The sequence below is a fragment of the Silurus aristotelis genome, assembly GCF_946808225.1.
Source record: "Silurus aristotelis genome assembly, chromosome: 28".
Taxonomy (NCBI): domain Eukaryota; kingdom Metazoa; phylum Chordata; class Actinopteri; order Siluriformes; family Siluridae; genus Silurus; species Silurus aristotelis.
This window is the reverse complement of record NC_139601.1, coordinates 11,367,912-11,390,641: the sequence shown is the minus strand read 5'-3', so window position 1 is coordinate 11,390,641 and position 22,730 is coordinate 11,367,912. Positions and strand designations below refer to the sequence as shown.

The 22,730-nt window shown below is 37.6% G+C and overlaps 1 protein-coding gene across 2 annotated transcripts in view; it reads right to left on the bottom strand.

The window, feature by feature from the left end:
* Nucleotides 1-22,730, bottom strand: part of iars1 (isoleucyl-tRNA synthetase 1) — a 91,432-nt gene that overhangs the window by 19,254 nt on the left and 49,448 nt on the right. For both annotated transcript variants that reach the window (XM_083533943.1, XM_083533944.1), the window contains exons 19-26: nucleotides 19,906-20,050; nucleotides 19,098-19,218; nucleotides 18,485-18,576; nucleotides 17,580-17,657; nucleotides 17,279-17,400; nucleotides 12,431-12,533; nucleotides 12,195-12,278; nucleotides 2,176-2,350 (exon numbers count right to left, since the gene is read on the bottom strand). In XM_083533943.1, the coding sequence (XP_083390069.1) occupies nucleotides 2,176-2,350; nucleotides 12,195-12,278; nucleotides 12,431-12,533; nucleotides 17,279-17,400; nucleotides 17,580-17,657; nucleotides 18,485-18,576; nucleotides 19,098-19,218; nucleotides 19,906-20,050 (920 nt within the window). The remainder of the gene's footprint in view (nucleotides 1-2,175; nucleotides 2,351-12,194; nucleotides 12,279-12,430; nucleotides 12,534-17,278; nucleotides 17,401-17,579; nucleotides 17,658-18,484; nucleotides 18,577-19,097; nucleotides 19,219-19,905; nucleotides 20,051-22,730) is intronic.

Sequence of the window (22,730 nt, the reverse complement as noted above, 5' to 3'; positions counted from 1 at the left end):
TTATCATGTTGCGAGTATAGACAGTGTTTAATTGAGTCTGATGACAAGCTGAAGTGCAGAATGATGTCATCAAAATTAGTGACATTTTGATATGAGATCATCAAAATGTGAAGATATGATTTCTCCTCTTTGGAGAACAATAAGGATTTTGTTAGACCAATTTAATAACAAATTTACCAAGGCTTTGTTAGACTATAAAAAAAAACCCTCCCATGACAGGAAATGGAATAGAAAAAAAAAAAAAAGTGAAACAGAAATAAAAACAAATCTACTCATAAATTAAGAAATTTGTTGCTATGATTTGGAATTCATGTTTGGGGAAAAATAAATCGATTAGAACAAAACATGTGAAACCAAAACAGTGTTCATAGACTTATAAGAAAAACAAAAAGATTCTCTTGATTAAAGTCTTCATATTGGTATCAGACTGACATCAGAAGCAAACACTGGAAAAATTCTGTTTTATAATGTTCTCTTTCATTTAGTTTCATTGATTTATGAACACCAGAGGACACCGTGGAGGATATGAAGGAGTGAAGGTAATGGGGTGTAAATGAGATATTCAGAGAGAAGGATTTGCCAAATAGCTAAAAATTATAGTGTGTATGTGTTGCTGAGTGCATCATACAGACTTCCTTGCCACATACAAATAAGTTATTAGTGATGCATTAGTTGCAGTGACAAATTAAATGGTTAAATTAAAACAAAAGGTCTCTTCCAGGACGACTCTGCTCTTATCCTATCTGTTTTGTGGGCTGTGGTGCAACTCTCTGACTGTAAGAGCGGTCTCCAACCTTTTTTGTGCCACGGACCGGTTTAATGTCGGACAATATTTTCACGGACCGCCTTTAAGGTGTGGCGGATAAATGCAACAAAATAAAATTATATGAGCGCCATAAAAACTGGTATTTTCTAAATATAATAATAAACGTGAATCCACTGTGTTGATTTTTGTTCATTTTGCACGCTTGGGGGTTTGAGTTTAGCGGTAATGTATTATGTGTTAGGGGCCGGAGCAGCCCCTTTAGGTAGGTAGCGGATGGAGGTAAGACATGTGACTGAGGCATCATGACATGCATCAAAAGTGAGTCATAGACAGATGTGGTGAAGAGAATCCGTTTTTTCCAAAATAAAACATCGTTCAGAATCAAATAATATTTAGAACGAAAATAATGTAAGTTATGTATTCTTTCCGGGGGTTGGGGACCACTGTACTAGATGAACACATGGGCAGCGGGGTGGCATTGCTGATGCAGCTGTGACCTTCTGTGACCTCTGGTTTTGTTTTTGCTACAAAATGACCTATCATGTGTGAAAAAAAACAAAAAACAACAAAAAAAAAGTTTAAGGTAGAAAAGGTAAAATAACAACAGGCTGGCTGTCAACACCTTTGGTGCTTTGCCTTATAATACAACAACCCGCTGATAAAATTTATTTATCTTTTTTTAAAATCTAGAATTTCACCACTTTCCACGTTTAAAACATGAAAACATTTCTCAGCGTTTGTGAACTTTAAAGCTACTTTGATCATTTGTGCTCAAAGAGATCTCAAAATGATTTAAGCCAAATTTGGTTAAAGGTTGAACAAACGTTGGTAAAGAAGTAGCAAAAATGGCAGTTGTAAATATCCATCTTTAGCAGATCATAAAACATTTTGACCAGTTGATCCTGATGATGAACACAGTTCACAAGTTTTTTGTGAATTAGTTTTAAATAAGGACCGAATTTTACCCAATGGTAAGCTTTGGCAGGATTTATACCCCTCCCAACTAAATCTCTTAACTTTGTTGGACTTTGTTGTTAATGTTGGACAATAAACAAACTAATTAGAAGAAAAAGAAAAGGTAAAAAGGGTTTAAGCTTTGGTCTGCTTAAACTTCAAAGTCAGATGATTTTAAACTATTGCAGCTCTAGGACTGCTATGTAAGACAAAACTTATCGAAGCAGAATCTTTAAGGTGAACAGTGTTTCTCACATTAGACTGATACTAATTTCCACTAAAGCTGTTCTAGAGACGCCATTGACTTCCATGTTTGTTAATATTAAGCTATTATTTCACTTGGCAGTGATCTGTAAACGGCTTTTAATATGGATGTGCACATCACATACACTGTAAAAGCCCTGTATGATTACAGCACTGAGAATGCACAGGTTTATGTTAGCCCCAGTACAAACCCGTTTTTTGGAAGGCCTCCAGCTGTTCACTCTTCAGTTCTTTGATGGCGGCCGTGACCGATTTGAACGCTCCTTTCAGCCTCTTTCCGAGCACCATGTGGTCAGGCTCGGCCCGCAGCCGGATGCCGAATTTATCTTTATCTGTGGATAGAACGAGCTGCCGCACATTCAGCTCCTGCAAACAGAGAAAGTGCAGCAGCCATTAGAAGCATGATTCAGCGCATTTATATGCAGCAGGTGAGGCAAGAATGTGGAGGCAGTATGGGGATGTAAATATTGTATTACAGTATATTGCTTTGTGCTGAGGGCTTTCACTTATTGATCATTATAGAACAAAACATTAAAGGAATGATTTTGCTGATGCAGTAAAGTAAGCACGCGCATTAAAATGTTTACAAGTTAAAGTGCTTGCACTTAACAAAGCACGTCGATATCGCTCAAAACAAGGACGCAAAACACAATAAAATATGGCATATATAATGGCTGCAGGACACTAAATTAGCCAAATAGTGAACTACCGGGTAGAAGCTTGCTCTAGGTAAGAAATGCTATAAATCAATCTAGGAAGGGTTGCATATGTACATTTTAATTCGGTGTGCAAGCTGCTTCCATTAGTATCTAAAACAACATATTGGATATTTACATTTGTGATTAATGATCTAATGTAGAAACTTTACATTTACAGCAGTCAAGACTTCAATATTATACGATTTAGGGTTGTTTAATGCGATGAAGTGTGATTTAGCACATGCCCTCAGACTTCACTTATACAGAGATCCAGCCATTCTCCGTAACGACGCTACTTCTGCCTTGCACACAATGTTCTGAATTGAACAGCCAAGCATAAATATTACTACCAGGGCTACATAGCTCTAACTAGAAAGATTTAACAGCCTCCGTTGTTGTCCAGTCATTGTAATGTAGGACTTAGGACTGGGCTGTACATGTGATGTGAATAAAGCATGGCTAATGTCGACAGTATGTGTGATGTATATGTGCCGTATTTGTATCATCCTTTGTCTTAGAGAGAGCCACAAACAAAGCATCCATGTGCAATAAAATAAACCCATTTTCCTGTAAAAGTCAAGGAATAAATTAAAGTGTCCTTAGCCATAGTGATGTCTACAAACCACACTAAATATCATTACTAAATAATCCTGAATAAATCACATCTTGCTATTCAGATACATCGCACAGACCTACGATATGAATTAAAACATAGTAAGCCTGTAATTTACAAAAAATTTACATGACATCACAATGGAGCTGAACGCGAAAACATTATAAAGCTGTCATGTAGGCTGTTGGTTAGTTAAAACATTGGATAACATCGACTAAAATATATAAAATCTACAGCATTTTGCACCCTGGAGGTATATATTTATCATAGGAGTCCAGATGCTACATCATGAAAAGTTAATTTAATCTTAAAGAAACAAATAGTACTAATTAAACATTTTATAATAAAAGGCAAGAACAATTTGTTCAGAAAACGTCTGAGACGAAACACTCAGATTCTCTCTGGAATTTCAGAGAAAAACAAGAGAACAGTGTCTTATCAATGATAACATGCTAGCCAGCATACACTTGAAAAGTATTTCTGAAATAAATATATAATTGATTTATTTATATTTCCCACTCTAAAGCTAGATAACAAGCTGACCTTGAAGAAATTTCAAAAAGTCATATTTCTACATTCCTACAAGTTGGAACAGTAGCTAGCTAGCTACTGTAACATAAGTTAACCTGGAAGCGAACAATTTACAACTATTTTAAGATGATATTAAAGCAATATTCAAAAAAGTTCCCCAATCTTCAATAATACTAGCTATCATGACAGAATATTATTGATAGTTATAGATATTGAAACCATGTTCATTAATTCTAATTATTTTCTTTTGCAAAGCTTGACACATTGCTAACATTACAGTATATAACCTGAAATGATTTTTAAGAGGATAGGAACTATTTTTTTTATTTTTATTTTATTTCTAGCCAGATGGTTAACACGATTTACAGAATTTCTGAGAGGATTTTCATTCAAAAGTTTATAGACGTCTTTTAAAATGCTATCTGGCTACTTCACTTCTGACAGGATTTTCAAGCTGTATGTATAGATAACTTGGTTACAATGACAAAAGAACGGATAAAAGGAGCCGCATTGTATTTGAAACTGATTGTTAAAAAAAAATTAAATTAATGTGATATTGTAATATTGGCACATGTCTAAATAGGATCCTCATGATGAGTGCTATGTGAGAGTTGCCCTGAGGAGTCTGAACAAAGGTTGCATCTACATATTGCTAGCAGCTCTACACGCTGGCTTAAGTACCCTCATTCAAGCGGTGGCTAACAACTGTGCTGAACTGACTGCACACATCAGTCATTCCTACAGGAAAGGTTCGAAATGCTCAACCTCAGAAGACAGCTGTTCTGCACAAAACCCTGCAGGGAACCTGAAGAGTGATGATATTATAAAGTGTCCCTGACAGCAATATCATGCATATTCAATAATATATTGTTTATATAGTTTATACAATGCCCATGGAAAATACTAGCTTCTGAATGCCCAGCGGGTGTCCTTTACTTTCTTATCCCTCCGTGTCATGTGACGTCACGCCTCCCAATCACTGACTTTGGCATCTGAATAGGGAATGATAATTATCTGTGCTAATGCACTTCACTACATACAAAACATATTTGACAAATGAATCCTCTGCAGATCCTCCCAGCCATGCTAACTCGTTGCCACGTTAGCTAGTTAGTTATGTTGTGGGGCAACTGTTTATTACTGTCCATCGAATTAAAATATTTGCTTAATCGCACATTTATATCTGTCTAAATGTACCGGAAATAAATAAACTTTAAGGTTTTAATACTCTAATGAACATGGGCATGGACAAATATGGAACCTTTATGCAAATTTTTATGTTTATTAATAGTGAAACCTTCCTCAACATAAAGCATGAAGAGCTTGATTGTGATTGTTTTGAAGTAATTCTGTTTTTATAAATTATGTAAGTTATCTGGACACCACACTAAACTTTTGCTGTTTCCACACAGACGGTTAATGACGTGATACCAGAGAAAGTGTACCTCTTCTAACTTTCATACGGATTACGTAATCAGTCAATATTTGTTTTTGAATGCGAAATTGGTTAAATTGAAAGTAGACATTCCGAGCTTTCTATAATTACATTTATGCCTGTGGGATGAGTATTCTCAGGACGATTCAGATTCAAGATTGAGGTTGTTTTATTTATGTGTCTGTGAAGAGAGATGACCGCGATGGCAGAGAGCGCCCCTGTTTGTTTTCTTTATTTTACAAAAGCACACATTTTGTTGTTATTATGAGTGTATACAAATAAAATTAGACTCTTTACAGATTCAAATTATGTATTGCTCTCATCTGTACCATCAAAAAAGTATTTTAACCCCAGAGGGTTAATTGCCGGATGTGTGCATCAAGGCGGATTTTGTTGCTGATTTGAAACTTGGTGAATCAGTAAAACAAATGTTTAGTGATTCTCCGGTGCAGATAATTTTTTTAAAATGTCTAAGTAAAGAAACGACGTCATGAATACCGTATTTTCCGGACTATAACCCGCTACTTTTTTCCTATGTTTTGAACACCGCGGCTTAAACAACGAAGCAGCTAATTTATGCATTTTTCCTGGGTTTCCTGCACGGCATCGGGAGAAAAAAACTTTTATTTTTTAAACGCACGACGATGGCAAAAAAAAACTCTCGAGAGAAATAGTTGTGAAAGGAAGGAGGAAGACAGTGAACAATGACTTACTTGGTCGGCTACTGTTTAGATACAAGCCGTTGTAGCGCGTTGAGTCTGGGTCATGGGATAGCTTGAATTGTAACTCCAGTTGCAACAGAAATCATATAAGCTGATTTTATCGTTTAGTTGTCGCATATATATATTTATATATTTCGTTAGTAACTGTTAACGCAAATTAATTTTAACGGCACTAATTTTATTAACGCACAATTATCAAATAAGTTCCTGTCTATAAGCCGCACTGTCTACACTAATGTACTTTACACAGGATTTAACGAAAGACACGTTACACACAGTGGAACGGGTGAAATATGTTGCAATTCCTTTAGGAGCATAGCGTTTTTTTGGGAATAGCCTGCCACTGCATTTTTCCAGTATAACTGCATGTGTGCAAGACCGAGGAATATGTCCTTATTATTTTCTAATGCTGATTTCTAAGTTTCTTTGACTAAACCTTAACGCTGTTGCCAAGAAAAATTAAAAAAGCACGAGTTTTGGAAACCTGTCTGTGCTTATATGATTTCTGCTGCAACTGGAGTTAGTGAGCTCTCCCTTCACCCAGACTCAACGCGTTACAACGGCCTGTATCTAAACAGTAGCCTACCAAGTAAATCATTGTTCACTGTCTTTCTCCTTCCTTTCACAACTATTTCTCTCGGGAGTTTATCTTTTGGCATCGTCGTGCTTTAAAAAAAAAAACGTGCAGCTCAGAACACAGGTGAGGTGCGTTTTTTTTATTTCCGTTCGTCAATTTCATTGGTCTAGTGTTATGTCGCTCAGTTTTTTGCCAAGTTTGTGAAACCGGAAAAAAACCCAGAAAAAAAATCCAAATTAGCCGCTTCGTTGTTTAAGCCGCGGGGTTCAAATCGTGGGAAAAAAGTAGCGGCTTATAGTCCGGAAAATACGGTAAAATTTCAAAACAGAGTTTGTACTAATAAATTACATAAAGATGCTTGAAAAAACTATTTTATTATTGTATATTGTTTTTTTTTCTTGGCTACATTGGTTCAAAATTCTTTGATAAAAAGCGATAAGAATAACTTGCCATGTAACCATGGCAACAATCACATCACCAAGCATTCTCTCTTCCATACTGTATAATCATTATCGGTAGAGACATGGCTACTGAACATGCAGTGAATGTGTAGTTCATACACTGAGCACATACACAAACACACAGGTTTTGGAACAGATCGATAGCAGCCGTGTGGCGCAAAGTGACAGAGCTGCTATTTTTAGTTCCAGACTTCCACCTCCACTATCATTCTCACCACTGGTGCTGAGAGGTGAAGGATGGCAGGTTTTGTTGTGCTTGCTCTCTTGTGTTGACATCAACTCTTTCCTGTGCTCGATTACAACAGAACAGTCATGTAGGAAGAAATAACACTGCTACAAACCTAGATCTTTTTAGTGGTAGTGGGGAAGCACATTCACAAACAAACTATGTTGTTTGAGGTACAGAATAACATGGAGGCAAGGAAGACCACCCCTCCACCCAGTGACCAGGTGCTCTGTCTATCCATGGCTGAAATGAGGAAAACTCTATGTAGAGTTAACCTACGGAAGTCTGTTGGTTCAGGCAATGTACATTCCAGAGTGCTCAGCGAATTGGCAGAACAGCTAGTGAATGTTTTCACTGACATCTTCTACATCTACACTTCAGTTCAGCATTCAACACAAACATCCCTCAGCACGAGATTGAAAAGCTGAGCCTACTGGGCTTGAACACTTCCATCTGCAACTGGATCCTGGACCTCCTGACTGGGAGACATCATTCAGTCCGGATCAGGAACAGCATCTCCAGAACCACCACAATGAGCACTAGGGCCCCTCAGGGCTGTGTGCTCAGCCCACTCCTGTTCACTCTGCTGACTCACCAATGTGCAGCAATGCACAGCTCGAATCACATCAAGTTCGCTGTTGACACGAACCTGCCTGGTTTGAAAATTGCATGTCTCGGATCGCAAGACCCTACACAGAGTATAGTGAAAACGGCTAAGAAGATCATCAGAGTCTCTCTCCCCTTAATCACAGACATTTATACCCCATGCTGCATCACAAAGCCAACAGCACTGTTAACGACCCCTCACACCTCACACACACGCTTCACTGATGGTAAGAGATCAGGAAAGAGGTTCCGAAGCATTCAGGCCTCACATCCACACTGTGTAACTGTTCTTTTCCTCAAAGCATCAGGTTCCTCAACACACAGAACTCAACTATACAAGCACATACACTAGGGCTGGGACGATTCACTAATCTGGCGATTCAATACTCTCCCGATACTTTTGTGCCGATTCAATACATATTGCGATTCTGTAGCTATTGCGATTCATTGTTTAAATTGTGATTTTTGTTTGCTTAATAAAGATTAGACAATGGCAAATACTTGATCTTTTGTCAGGAGCATACACATACACATAGTGCATAAAGAACCTTGAACCATAAAACTTTCAAGTACCAAAAATTTGAATATAATATTCAAATGTGCAACAAAATAACTAAAAACAATACTAAATAAAATAAAAGTGCTGTTAAACTGTTCCAATGTCCAACTCAGTCAAGGTGCTAATATCATTCTCTCTTTTCTCTCAGTGCAGCTGTTACTGCAGCCTGTTGCTCCAGAAAACGTTCAACCATGTCATAGGCACTATTCCATCTCGTTGAAACGTCTGTTATAAGTTTGTGCACAGGGAGCTCCAGTAACTTTTGTTTTTCCTGCAAAACATGAAGTCCTGCAGCACATCTATGGAAATATCCAGTGATGCGTCGTACTCGTCCAAGTAACATCGGGACAGCGGGCAGCTTCAGTGCGCGCTGTGAGGCCAGACTGAGAGTGTGTGCGTAGCACTTAATATGGAGAAAGCCGGTTAATTGGGCAGCGATAACCATATTAGACGCATTGTCTGTGACTAAAGCAGGATTTTTATCCGTTAAACATTTCTCAAAGAGGTTTACTACCCTGCCTCTGCCATCGGTTTGCTTTCTCGCGCCAGCTTAAAACGGATACAACCTCATCTAATACAGACAACAACAAAATACGCCCTCTGTTGGAATAAAAGCGATAACATCTTCCCACCGCCTCTGGAAAAGTAAAATAATTAAAGATATATCGATTCTGAGGTAAACAAATCGATCTCAAAATCGTTTTAAAAAGAATCCCGATAGTTTGGTGAATCGATTTTTTCTCCCACCCCTAACATACACACAGTTAACTGTGTGCTACTGAACTGCACAACCTGAACTCAACACACACTGATTACTCATCTTAATCCATTTCACCACCCATATTATATTTATTTTGAATCATATTATACCGTTTACATGCTGTTTTGCACCTTTTGACTGCTACTACTGCCGTTTATATGTAAAAGTACACTCATGTACACAGTTTTCTTTTGCACATTGTAATGTATAACATTATACAGTAGGTTTACTGGACGGCGCTGTTTTGTGTATCGGTCCCACACTGTCTTGTGTTGTCTGTCTGCACAGTCTTTTGTCTGCGCTGTTTGCACTTGGTTGCACACAACGCACTTTATGTGGCGAGAAAACTTACTCTAGTCCTTAGCTTTGTGTTCTGTATGTCAAGTCAAGTCAAGTTTATTCCTATATCGCTTTTCACAATAGACATTGTCTCCAAACAGCTTTACAGAATTTAGGAATTAAGGTCTTTCTGACCTTTCTCACTCACTCACTCACTCACTCACTGTAAGTAAATGAGTGAGTAAATGTGTGAATAAGTGAGTAAGAAATGAGTAAGTGCTTGAGTAAGTGAGTAAGTAAATAAGTAAGTAAATAGGTAAATAACTAACTACCCCAATCAACCATTTACTGCATAACTGCAGCACACACATACACACACATAAGTGAGTGAGTGAGTGAGTAAGAGAGTAAGTGAGAAAGTAAGTAAGTAAGTAAGTAAGTAAGTAAGTAAGTAAGTAAGTAAGTAGGTGAGTAAGTAAGTAAGTGAGTGAGTGAGTGAGTAAGTAAGTGAGAAAGTGAGTAAGTAAGTAAGTGAGTGAGTAAGTAAGTGAGTGAGTAAGTGAGAAAGTGAGTAAGTAAGTAAGTGAGTGAGTAAGTGAGAAAGTAAGTAAGTAAGTAAGTGAGTAAGTAAGTAAGTGAGTGAGTGAGTGAGAAAGTAAGTGAGTGAGTGAGTGAGAAAGTAAGTGAGTGAGTGAGTGAGTGAGTGAGTAAGTGAGTGAGTAAGTGAGAAAGTAAGTAAGTGAGTGAGTGAGTAAGTGAGTAAGTAAGTAAGAAAGTAAGTAAGTGAGTGAGTGAGTAAGTGAGTGAGTAAGTGAGAAAGTAAGTAAGTAAGTGAGTAAGTAAGTAAGTGAGTGAGTAAGTGAGAAAGTAAGTAAGTAAGTAAGTGAGTGAGTAAGTAAGTGAGTGAGTGAGTGAGAAAGTAAGTGAGTGAGTGAGTGAGTGAGTAAGTGAGTAAGTGAGAAAGTAAGTAAGTAAGTGAGTGAGTGAGTAAGTGAGTAAGTAAGTGAGTGAGTAAGTGAGAAAGTAAGTAAGTAAGTGAGTGAGTAAGTAAGTGAGTAAGTGAGTGAGTGAGTGAGTAAGTGAGTAAGTAAGTAAGTAAGTGAGTGAGTAAGTGAGAAAGTAAGTAAGTAAGTGAGTGAGTAAGTAAGTGAGAAAGTAAGTTAGTAAGTGAGTAAGAAAGTGAGTGAGTAAGTGAGTGAGTGAGTGAGTGAGTAAGTAAGTAGGTGAGTGAGTGAGTGAGTAAGTAAGTGAGTGAGTAAGTAAGTGAGTGAGTAAGTAAGTGAGTGAGTGAGTAAGTGAGAAAGTAAGTAAGTAAGTGAGTGAGTAAGTAAGTGAGAAAGTAAGTTAGTAAGTGAGTAAGAAAGTGAGTGAGTAAGTGAGTGAGTGAGTGAGTGAGTAAGTAAGTAGGTGAGTGAGTGAGTAAGTGAGTGAGTGAGTAAGTAAGTGAGTAAGTGAGTGAGTAAGTGAGTGAGTGAGTAAGTAAGTAAGTAAGTGAGTGAGTAAGTGAGAAAGTAAGTAAGTAAGTGAGTGAGTAAGTAAGTGAGAAAGTAAGTTAGTAAGTGAGTAAGAAAGTGAGTGAGTAAGTGAGTGAGTGAGTGAGTAAGTAAGTAGGTGAGTGAGTGAGTGAGTAAGTGAGTGAGTGAGTAAGTGAGTGAGTGAGTAAGTAAGTGAGTGAGTAAGTAAGTGAGTGAGTAAGTAAGTGAGTAAGTGAGTGCGTGAGTGAGTAAGTGAGTAAGTGAGTGAGTGAGTAAGTGAGTGAGTGAGTAAGTAAGTGAGTGAGTGAGTGCGTGAGTGAGTAAGTGAGTAAGTTAGTGAGTGAGTGCGTGAGTGAGTAAGTGAGTAAGTGAGTGAGTGAGTAAGTGAGTGAGTGAGTAAGTAAGTGAGTGAGTGCGTGAGTGAGTAAGTGAGTGAGTGAGTAAGTAAGTGAGTGAGTGAGTGCGTGAGTGAGTAAGTGAGTAAGTTAGTGAGTGAGTGAGTGAGTGAGTAAGTAAGTGAGTAAGTAAGTGAGTGAGTAAGTAAGTGAGTAAGTAAGTGAGTGAGTAAGTGAATGAGTGAGTAAGTGAGAAAGTAAGTAAGTATGTGAGTAAGTAAGTAAGTGAGTAAGATAGTAAGTAAGTAAGTGAGTAAGAAAGTGAGTGAGTGAGTGAGTGAGTAAGTAAGTAAGTATGTGAGTAAGTAAGTAAGTGAGTAAGAAAGTAAGTAAGTAAGTGAGTAAGAAAGTAAGTAAGTAAGTGAGTAAGTGAGAAAGTAAGTAAGTAAGTGAGAAAGTAAGTAAGTAAGTGGGTAAGTAAGTGAGTAAGTAAGTGAGTAAGTAAGTGAGTAAGTAAGTGAGTAAGTAAGTGAGTAAGTAAGTGAGTGAGTAAGTAAGTAAGTAAGTGAGTAAGTAAGTGAGTAAGTAAGTGAGTAAGTAAGTGAGTGAGTAAGTGAGTGAGTGAGTAAGTGAGTGAGTAAGTGAGGAAATATTTAACTACTCCAAGCAACCATTTATTGCATAACTGCAGCTCACACATACTATATAAGGAATTATGTAACCATGCTTCACCAAATTCCAAATTCCTTTACAATTTTTTTTTTGCTTACTTGCAAGGTGCAAGAGGCTAATGCTACAAAACAGCTGATAAATATCACACTGAAAATAACTTGAAATGCTGAGGATGTGTGGCATGAGTTGATGTGCAGAATGAATCCAAGCGTTTCACAGATTGAAATGTATGAGAGCTGTGTGATGTGTGGAATAAATTACCTCCAAAATGTATTTCTGCAGGGACTGAATGTCTCCAAGAGCCTCAGGGTCCTGATGGATGACCACCACCTCCCTGAGGGGATACTAAAAATACAAAACATCTCATCAGAACGTCGCTGAAATTTGGGCATGTGCGACACACGATGGGAAAGTAGAGAGATGTATGTCACTAGAGTGAATTTCTTATCTAAAAGCTGCACTATATAAAGAAGGAGCAGTGATTAATAGGGCTGCACCTTGACAGGGAGAGTTTTCCTGTCTCGGATCACTCGACCCAGCTCGATGACAGACTGCATTTGGGATACAGCATTCTCGATGCGCTGGTCAATCAGTGACTCTCTGAAAGTCAGGACAAAGATTTGTGTTACTGACAAATGACACTGGTTTTTTTTAAATCAGCCAAACAATAAATAAAAAAAAACTTCAGGGGGAAAAAAAAAAAATTCTTTTAAGCGGTGTGTTCAAAATGGTTTAGATTTAGTGATCATAAATGTCACAGCATATAATTAATATAATCCTTAATATCAACGGCACCCGGCAAGATAGTACTGGAGAGGGAATTTGGCGTTTATAGCTGTTGTGAGGTACATGTACTTTTCTTAACGAAGCTTAGTTTCTGTAGTATGATGTAATTGAAACACATTTTAATTATTATATTATGTATAATGCATAAGGGAAAATAATCAACCCATGGGTCGTAACAGTATCCAGCCTGCTGATTATTTTCCAACAACAAGCTCCTGTATGTTTCATTCCTTAGTTTCTAAATACGACTTGCTTTTTTGGCATGGGAAGAAAACAAAACCGTAACACGTCTTAAATCTTTAATGTTGTATACATTTATTTTAATAAACAGATCATCTTTACTTTTTGTTAAAGGACTTAAAACTCATGCGATGGGAATGCAGTAAAAGAAAAAACACGCTTCCCCTTCTCCTACAACTAAGTACATCTTGTGAGTCAAATGGAAACCACTGAGTTTTTCTAATGAACACGAGCCACGATCATGTGACCTCAGTGCTTTTATTAATGTCACTGAAACCAAGCACTTGAAGATTTGTGGGGGGTGGTAGCTTTGTTATATTAGAAACTCTTTTCACTGGAGGGGTAGGATTTCAGTAACGATTTATATTTTAGTAAAAAAAAGAAAAATTCTAATTCAGGGAGGTTCAAACTTTTTTCTACAGAGGGGCTAAAAAAATTTACTTGATTGAGGGACATGGGCTTAAAGTACCATAATTTCCGGACTATTAAGCACATCCATATATAAGCCACACCCACTGAATTTTACAAAGATTTTTCTTTTGAACATAAATAAGACGCACCTGTCTATAAGCCGCAGGTGTCTACACTGAAACTAATAAACTTTACACAGGCTTTAACGACACTGTGTAATGGGTGAAATATGTTGTGCCTCCTTTAAGAGCAGAGCGGTATTTTGGAAATAGGCTGCCGCCGCATTTTCCAGGTATTACTGCATGTGTGCAAGACCGAGGAATATGTCCTTATTATTTTCTGATGCTCATTTCTAAGTTTCTTTGACTAACCCAAAACGCTGTTGCCAAGAAAAATAAAAAAGCACGAGTTTTGGAAACCTGTCTGTGCTAATATGATTTCTGTTGCAACTGGAGTTAGCGAGCTCGCCCATGACCCAGACTCAACGTGTTACAACGGCTTGTATCTAAACAGTAGCCGACCAAGAAAGTAACCTTACTTCCTTTCACAGCTATTTCTCTCGAGAGTTTATCTTTTGGCATCGTCGTGTGTCACCACCGTTCGGAAATGTAATTGGTCTAATGTTATGTCGCTCAGTTTTTTGTGTTGAAAGTCGTAAAACCGGGGAAAAAAACCCAGGGAAAATTCATATATTAGCCGTTTCGTTGTTTAAGCCGCAGGGTTCAAAACGTGGGAAAAAAGTAGCGGCTTATAGTCTGAAAAATACAGTAAATGCTGCATTTCATCAGACTGTATTATATTAAAATTTAAAGTCGCCTTAGTTCCCCCTCATGTGTGATATTAAAATGTTTAGAAATAAATAAATAGGAAACATTCATCTGTAATGTGCATAACTAATGCAACTTTATTTTTAAGATTTCTAGTTTAATGGAACGTATAGTACAAAAAAAACATGGACAATTCGCATTTACAGTACAGTTGAGGTCAATGCCTAATACAGATTTTCAAGCTACAGTATAAGCTGGAAAGTCAGATGCTTGTAATATCAGTAATATAAATATGAGACACATGAAGGTGTCCTTATTTTTTTATTTTTGTTCAAGTCAAATTCACTTTTATTCTCTAAATTTGATTTCAATTTACATTTTTTTTTAAGCTAATAAAAAATTTAATTAAAGTAAAAAGGCATATTACAAAATGTAAGTGGAAGGATGTAATTTCAGTCACTGCATTATACTGTTATATATACATTATAAGTTATACTGAAATATACTGAAATTGTCCTTTACAAGACACCGTATCCCGTACAGGTAAAAAGATTTTAGCATTTAAACAAAGATTCCTTATAAAAACAAAAGTGGACAATTCATTTTTTGACTAATTCCACAGTTTTTTAACGATCCTCATCACCACGTAAGCTCTGTATACACTCCACTAAATGCAGAAGCTTTGCAGGCTTATACAGTAAAACCCCTGAATCCACTGTTTCTATCCAATTGAAAATTCCAGAAATGATGAAATATTGTGCAGTCTCGGATGATTATAGTCCCAGACCTTAATCATCCCTTATTCACTTAGTAGCCATCTCAGTTATCAGATTAGGAAATTGCAGTGTTTATGTTTAAGTAGCTCTTATTTTGCTTAATAATTGCTTTAAAGCACAAGAACAGTGATTATGTGTCTAATTTACACATTAAACTTAAACAATACTGTGTACTTTTGCTCAATATGTAGTGTTTGCTACTATTCACAGTTTCATGCATGTGCTGAGGAAGTTTAATAGAAATGGAAATGTGAAAAATATTTTAGAAACATTTCTGCTGAGAATGCAGAATTCAAATCCTGATTATCGGCCAATCTCAGAGACTACTTCCTGTTCATTTTAAATATAGTTTAATTTAATGTCTGTAATGATTATAGTTTCAAGAACATATAAAAGGGGAAAATGGATGGATACAATTAAGACATAGAGGACAGTCCATAAAGCATAGAAGGTGGATCAAAACTCCAGAAGTCCAAATGCTTCTGATCTTCAATAACAGGAAAACTTTAATCGCGAGGCTTCGCTTCGGTGTACAAACTAGTCCATTAAAAGTATTGAAATAAATGCACTTACAGATGGATGAGAAAAGTACATTTGGAAGCGGCCCAGAGATGGTCAAGGACAAGCTAATCCTTCAAAGCGAAAGTTTATTTCCTAAGTGCATCACAGGTTTCAGGATATGCATGCTAATAGTCTGCTTTGTTTTGACCTCGGAGGACCCGCAAAGTCTGTGTGTGATTGTGTACAATGTCACAGTTGCAGATCCAATTTCAGCAAACGCTATACAAGACCAGGACTTGTTTTTTTATCATAGGAGACCATTACTAATAAAGATGCACCAAAGCCGCTCGTAAAGGAAGTTACACGGCGTCCCGTTTTATAACCCGAGTGTCAAGGGATCCAAACCTCCGCACCGTTTCCTGACGAGGCCTCGGCAGTGTTTTGATTCAGTAATGGGTGCAGTAGGAGAAAATGCAAAAAACAAATGCTCTGCCCTTCCATCCCGAAACAATTATCCTTCCTATTTCCTGACAGAAGGCAAGTCTGCACAAATAAATTCATCTTATCCTTCATTATTCAGCTCAGAAAAGAAAAACAACCCGACTGATTCTTATGTATGATTGGATCAAGACTAGTCCATGTTTTGTTTTTTAGATAGAAAAGATAGAAGATAGAAAAGAACAGAAAATAAAAAAGAACAGAAAATAAAGCCAAATGAGAAAGGAAATTTGATTTAGAGCTGCAAGGTCAATCGAATTCTTCATTAAAATGTTATTTCCTAAGTGCATTATGAAAAGTAAGAAGCCTGGAAATGAATAATAATAAAATAAAAAGTTCACTTCAGTCTTCACAGACAGACGGAAAGTCATTTATTTTCCTAATTTTAGCGAATGTACCAAATACTAATTAAATACCTAGTTAAGTTAAGTACATTTGGATAAGTAAGTATCCAAATGTAATTAAATGCAAATAACAAGCAATGAAGCAGTAATGTTACTAATGATATCAGGTTGCAATACACAGTGAAGAGCGTGATTAAACATTTTACTGCACTTCAATACATTTTTCAGGCACCTGTACTTTATTAGCATTTTCAGTTTTAACTATTACAATTTTTTATTTCACTACATTTTAATATGAAATATCTTACTTTCTGCTCCTCGGCATTTCAGCAAATGTAACAGTCCTAGTGTGTGTGTGTGTGTGTGTGTGTGTGTGTGTGTGTGTGTGTGGAGCCTGTATCTGGGAAAAAAAAATCTCTCCTTAAAAGGAATATGATGAGCAGGAGAATATTGAAAATGAGTTAAATATAGTTCTCATAGATAGAGTTTTTTCTTTTAATGATTAAATACTTTTTGCACCAATCTACTGCAAATTTGATTTAAAAAGTCAATTCGATTGCTAAAGCAATCATTTTAATCTAGTTAACACTTGATGGAACTACTTAAATTCATCAATACTGAAAAAAAAAGTATTAATAAATAAAATATGGCTAAATAAAAATGGATGGATGGACAAAATAAGGAAAGGATTGATTTGTGAAAGGATCGATAGATAGATAGATCGACAGACAGACAGATGCGGTTAGATAGATAGATAGATAGATAGATAGATAGATAGATAGATAGATAGATAGATAGATAGATAGATAGATAGATAGATAGATAGATAGATAGATAGATAGATAGATAGATAGATCATTCAACACTATATCAATGTCTATGGTAAATTAAATATTCAATATACTCGTATGGACAGATTAGCAGGTGTCCACATACTTTTGGCCATATTAAGTGAGTGCATGGGTTGATGGATGAAAGACTGTATACACATAAATACAATTATTTTGTTCGGGACATTGTACCTGAGGTGAGGGAGCATCAGGTAGTGAATACTGGTTGCGTCTTTTTCCTCTACGGACGCAGGGTCAATCAGGTGACGCAGGTTCTGGTACATCAGTTCGGTGATGAACGGTGTGAAGGGAGCCTAAGGAGGACACAGGCTTTTACACTACTACAGACTGATTCGGTTTATTTCATCTCCTCTTTTTTTTTTTTTTTTCCATAAGTCGCCTCACGAGTCACTGCAAGGCCGCGAGACTGAACACAGTGTGAAGCTAAATTAAGACCGAACTGCAGACACACCACACACACACAGAGACTCACCATCAGTCTGCACATGGAGAACAGCACACTACAGAGTGTCTCCAGAGCCCAGACACAGTCTTCGGTTCCACTCTCACCCTGACAGAAGAGAGAATATGTTCATTATGGAAAAAGTCATGCTAAAACAACATAGTGCTGCCAGCGCTGCTTTCTGCTGATGCTAACCCATACACATTCCTATTATTTATACACCACACACACACACTTTCCTTCTTCACTTTATTTCAAACATGACTACAGATCACAGAACTGTTACCTTCACCTATAAGTGGAGGATGTGAATTTGTATGTAATCCCATCTAAAATGTATACGGCATTTGATGTTATAATTCAGTCAATTCTGGTAGGGTGGGAAAGCCACTTCCTCCAAAAGGTGTTCAATAGATATGAGATCAGAGCTTTATTGCAGGCCACTGAAGACCTTTCTCTTCAGCTCATGCAAACCCTATATTCAGGGAGCTCACACATTGTCATGCTGGAAGAGTTGAAGTGAAAACTAAATTGAAAGCTACCACATCCAAAGGCATCCAAATGATTGTTTGCCTTCACATAATTTTGTGGTAACAGTCTGTGAAAGACCCATATACAGTGTGGCTGGAAAAGTCAGGTGTCCTAATACTTTTGTCCATATAGTGTACTTATAATATTCCATTCAATTCTCTCAGAATTGTTTACATCTCACATTTATGGATTTTGTTTTTTTCTAATAAAAAAAATAAAATAATAATAATAAACAAGAATAAAACAAAAAATACTGCTCATGATCATAGAATATACCGAAGCGAATCTATGGGTCTGGGAGGCTTTAATCTTCTAAAAGAGATGTTGCATAACAGCATGCCCGCGAATCAAACGGAGTGGGCAGAAATAGCTCGCTCTGGAGTGAGAGCTGCACTTCAGCCTACCTTCAGACGCCTGCGGTTCATCCTCACGTACCAATTAGTCAGCATGTCCACATACTTCACCAACTTAGGCACAACCGTGTACAACCTGTAGGCTGCGACACGAAAACACACACATTCATTTCTATGAATTATTGACAGGAAAAGTTATAGCAGGATTATTTACATTTTCTGTGTTCTGATTGGCCGTGGCTCATGCCTGTCAATGTGTAGCCGCATTGTTTCCACTGGGGTTTATACAAACAAAACCGCCAAATCAAACCAGACACACACGAGACAGCACTGAATGTGAATTACTCACAGGATTGTCAACTTACCGCAGCACAAAAATGTCATATAACAAAATTAGATTTTTTTTCTTCTGTGACTAAACTTTCATGGTTTCATTTTTATTTATTCCTGCCATATGTGGCTCGAAATATCCTCAAATCTTAAGTATATAAAAGACTATCAAAACAATAAAAACACAGCTAAATGTAAAATAAATAATACCACAGCATTTTGTTTTTAAGTAAATCCTTAGAAAAAAAGAAATAACAGAGCCCAGGCTCTTCAGCATGTTCTGCATAAATCCACTCGAAGTTCTCTGACTTTATAGTATCTGGTATTTCCTCACCATTCATCTCGGCTTTAAAGAACTGAATGAGAGACTGAGTGAAGGACTGGATCCATTTGTCCATGATGTTGTCGCTCAGCTTGGCCGTGTTCTCATTATACAAGATCTTCATGTCCTCTTCCTGAATGGGAAAGACACAAACGGGTGGAGTTAAGTAGTCTCTGTCTTAGTTCTGTCCTCTACAGTTTAATGTAAAATGCAATAAAAAGCCCTGCAACATACTTTCATCATGGAACATTCGGAATATCACGGTCCACTCAGCACCAGCTTTAGCAGTTATGATCGAGGTAATTTACGTAGTTTGTGCAATTATTTGAGTTTAAAAAAGAGAGAAATACTGTATTTTTCGGAATACATGCCGCTTTTCCCCACGCTTTGAACCCCGCGGTTTAAACAACGAAGCGGCTAATTTATGAATTTTACTGGGTTTTTTCCGGTTTCACAAACTTCAAGCCAAAAAACTGAGCGACATAACATTAGACCAATGAAATTTCCGAACGGAAACAAAAAAAAAAAAAACGCACCTCACCTGTGTTCTGAGCTGCACGGCATCGGTAAAGCCTGTGTAAGGTACATTAGTGTTGACACCTGCGGCTTATAGACAGGTGCTGCTTATAGACAGGTAAATTCATTCGGTGCGGCTTATATATGGGTGCGTCTAATAGTCCGGAAATTACGGTAATCTGACCAGCAGTGTATTCCAGGCATATATTTAGTAAAAGCTTCATCAGTGTCTGATTCTGACCAAATAATTACTCGAAACACACCAGTGGCATTTGGTTTTAAAAAAGATTAGCACAATAACTACCTTTTGAAGTCTCAGGACATTTTGAATGAGGAAGCGGTAAGCATTGTACCAGGGCAGGAACACGTCTTTAAGCACATCCCTCACACCCTCCTCTTTAAAGCGTAGGTTTTCTGCTCGGACCACCGGAGAGTTGATCAGGTACAGCCTACAAAAAGAACAAAATAGTTCAACAATTTTTTTTTTACTTCTTCTAAACAAAGATTTTAGAAATTTTTTTTTCGCTTTTTAGTCGAGCACTTTTTATAGGGTTTGGCCATTTTTAAGGAGCTGTGATTATATATAATAACAACAACTACACAGTACAATTATGTTCCTGGCCTGTTTTTATGTGTGAAAAGCTTTGAATTTCTTGCACGGTGTGTTTCTGAGAAACCGTTTTCCTATGAAGTGGCATTTGCAGGTTTCCTTAAACGTTATACTTTGTCAAGGTTAGTTAGAAAAAAAAAGTGAGAGAAAAATGGCAAGAAAAAAAAAAAAGCTGTATTTTTATTAAAAAAAAAAAAAAGAAAAAAAAGAAAACATGCATGTGGCACACTCCCAAAAACACGCTGTAAAAGGTTCCCTCGTAAAATCACATCAAAACTTTTTGGCCATTAGGGAAAATGCTAAGAAACCCAATCTTTCCCATTATCCATTAAAACACCATTCCACAGTGATGGGTGGTGGCAGAGCCACTTAACCGGAACCCCCAAATTCTTGAAAGAATGATGGATGGAAAGCCTGTTTCAGTCAGCCTCAGATTTGAGACTGTGATACAGTTCTGCAAGGCTTTTTGATATAAAATGTTTGAATCACACTAAAAAAATATGTTGTATTTTTAAAGTGATAAGCATGTTGTGTAAATCAAACGGTACAACCCGCATAAAGTCTATTTTAGTTACAGGTTGTAATGAAACTAAATTGGAAAAAACGCCATGGAGGTAAATACAAATGCAAGGCGCTGTAATAGAATAAAGCATAACTGTAGGAGAACAAACATAGTTCAGTAAAATAATGTGCAAAAGAAAAGCCATGTGTGACACTATGCCATTTTTACAGTTAGAGGTGGGACTTAATATTGTAGGAGTGGGATACAAAAATATTACAGAAAAGAGGCATGATTTCGTCTAAGCACGTAGCCCACATGTTTCGTTTTTTTTTTTTTTTTTTTTTTTTACACAGGCCACAGCACCTTCACTGTGAAAGCACAGAGGCCACACCTCCCTCACAGGGGCTTAGCACAGACCACACCTCCTTTACCAGGGCTACAACAGAGGCCACACCTCCTCCACTGGGGCAAAAAGCAGAGGTTCAACCTACTTCAGACACACTAAGGCACAGAGGTCACACCTTTCAGGAGACCAAGGCACAGAAGCCACACCTCTTAGACCAAGGCACAGAAGCCACACCTCTTAGACAGAGGAACATAGGCCACACCTCCTTCACATGGACTGACAAGAAAATGAGTATAGAAGGCACAGAGTCAGAGAAGCACACAAACATTAACAGACACACTTCAGGCACTACTTTATTCCTCCGCGTTCTAATGTGTTTTCTGGGTTTTTAAAAAAACTCCCCTTCAAGTGCAGTTCAGTCGAAGTTCCTTCAGCCTTCGACTGAACTGCGCTAAATTAATTTCCTGGAAGGCATCCTGTGAAATATGTCCGTGAAATCAGTGAGCATTGATCGAGGAAGACGGTTGTGCATTAAACCCGGGAAAAAGAAATCCCTCCCATGAACTGCGGTGCCATTATTCACCTTACAGAAATCATGTCAGAAGGACACTTCATCTTTCTGTGTTGTGCGTGGGGTATCAAAAGGACCTGTACCGAGGAAAGACATGCTGGGGAGGACAGACATGAGGGACTGTTCTGGAAGCAGAGAGGTCTTATGCAGTTCTTCAGCATAAAAGACATATACAGAGAGAATGCATTCATGATTAAAAAACTATGTTGGGAAAAGGTTCAGCCCAGGATTGAATGTTTGTACCTTTCTTTCCCTCTCCCCATTCTTCAGATGATTTCTTGTTCAGCTTTTCATTGTTATTCAATTATTCTCTCTTTCTTCTTCAATCTTTCTGCCTTTTTTTCTTTCTCTCCTTCTCTCCCTGCTTCCTTCTTACTCCCTTTCACTTTGTCCCCTATCCCCTCCTGTCCTTCCCACTTCACAATTTTCTGTCTCCTTCACTCTTTCTCCCTTTGTCTCTTCTGCCCCTGTCCCATTTACCCGTCTCTCATTTCCTTTCTCCCCTTCTATCTTTCTCTCGCTCTCTCTCTCTCTCTCTCTCTCTCTCTCTCTCTCTCTCTCTCTCTCTCTCCTTTGCTCTTTCTCATTGTCCTTCCTTTCTTTCTTCCTTTCCCCATTCTCTATTTTTTTCAGTTCCTCTCATTGTCTCTCCTCCTCCCTCTCCACTTCCATGCCTCCTATCATTTTCTCTCTTCTCTTTCCCCCATTCCTTCTCTCTCTCTTTGAAAAGTCAGTATGACACTGAAGGTACTAATGCTTACTTTGTCTCTGTTCCGTTTTCTCCATACGGAAGCAGCTGCTTCGCCATATACCATGTTTATACGATCGCTATAAATTTATCTCACTGGTCACAAACTACATCTGAGAAAAGTTCTAATCTTTATAAACAGAACTATTGGAGTAAATGGGACACCAAGAGCCGCTTTTCTGGAAACCTAAAGTCATCAGTCTGAGGAAATGAATTAGCGTTCACAGTAGGACTCGTCACAGCAGTGTAGTTTAACCACAAGTTGTAAACAAACAGCTCTACCTCTAATTGAAAAATAATGATGTTTTCAGTGTGTCAGGCAAGTGTTATTTGCAAGACTGGATATAAGATC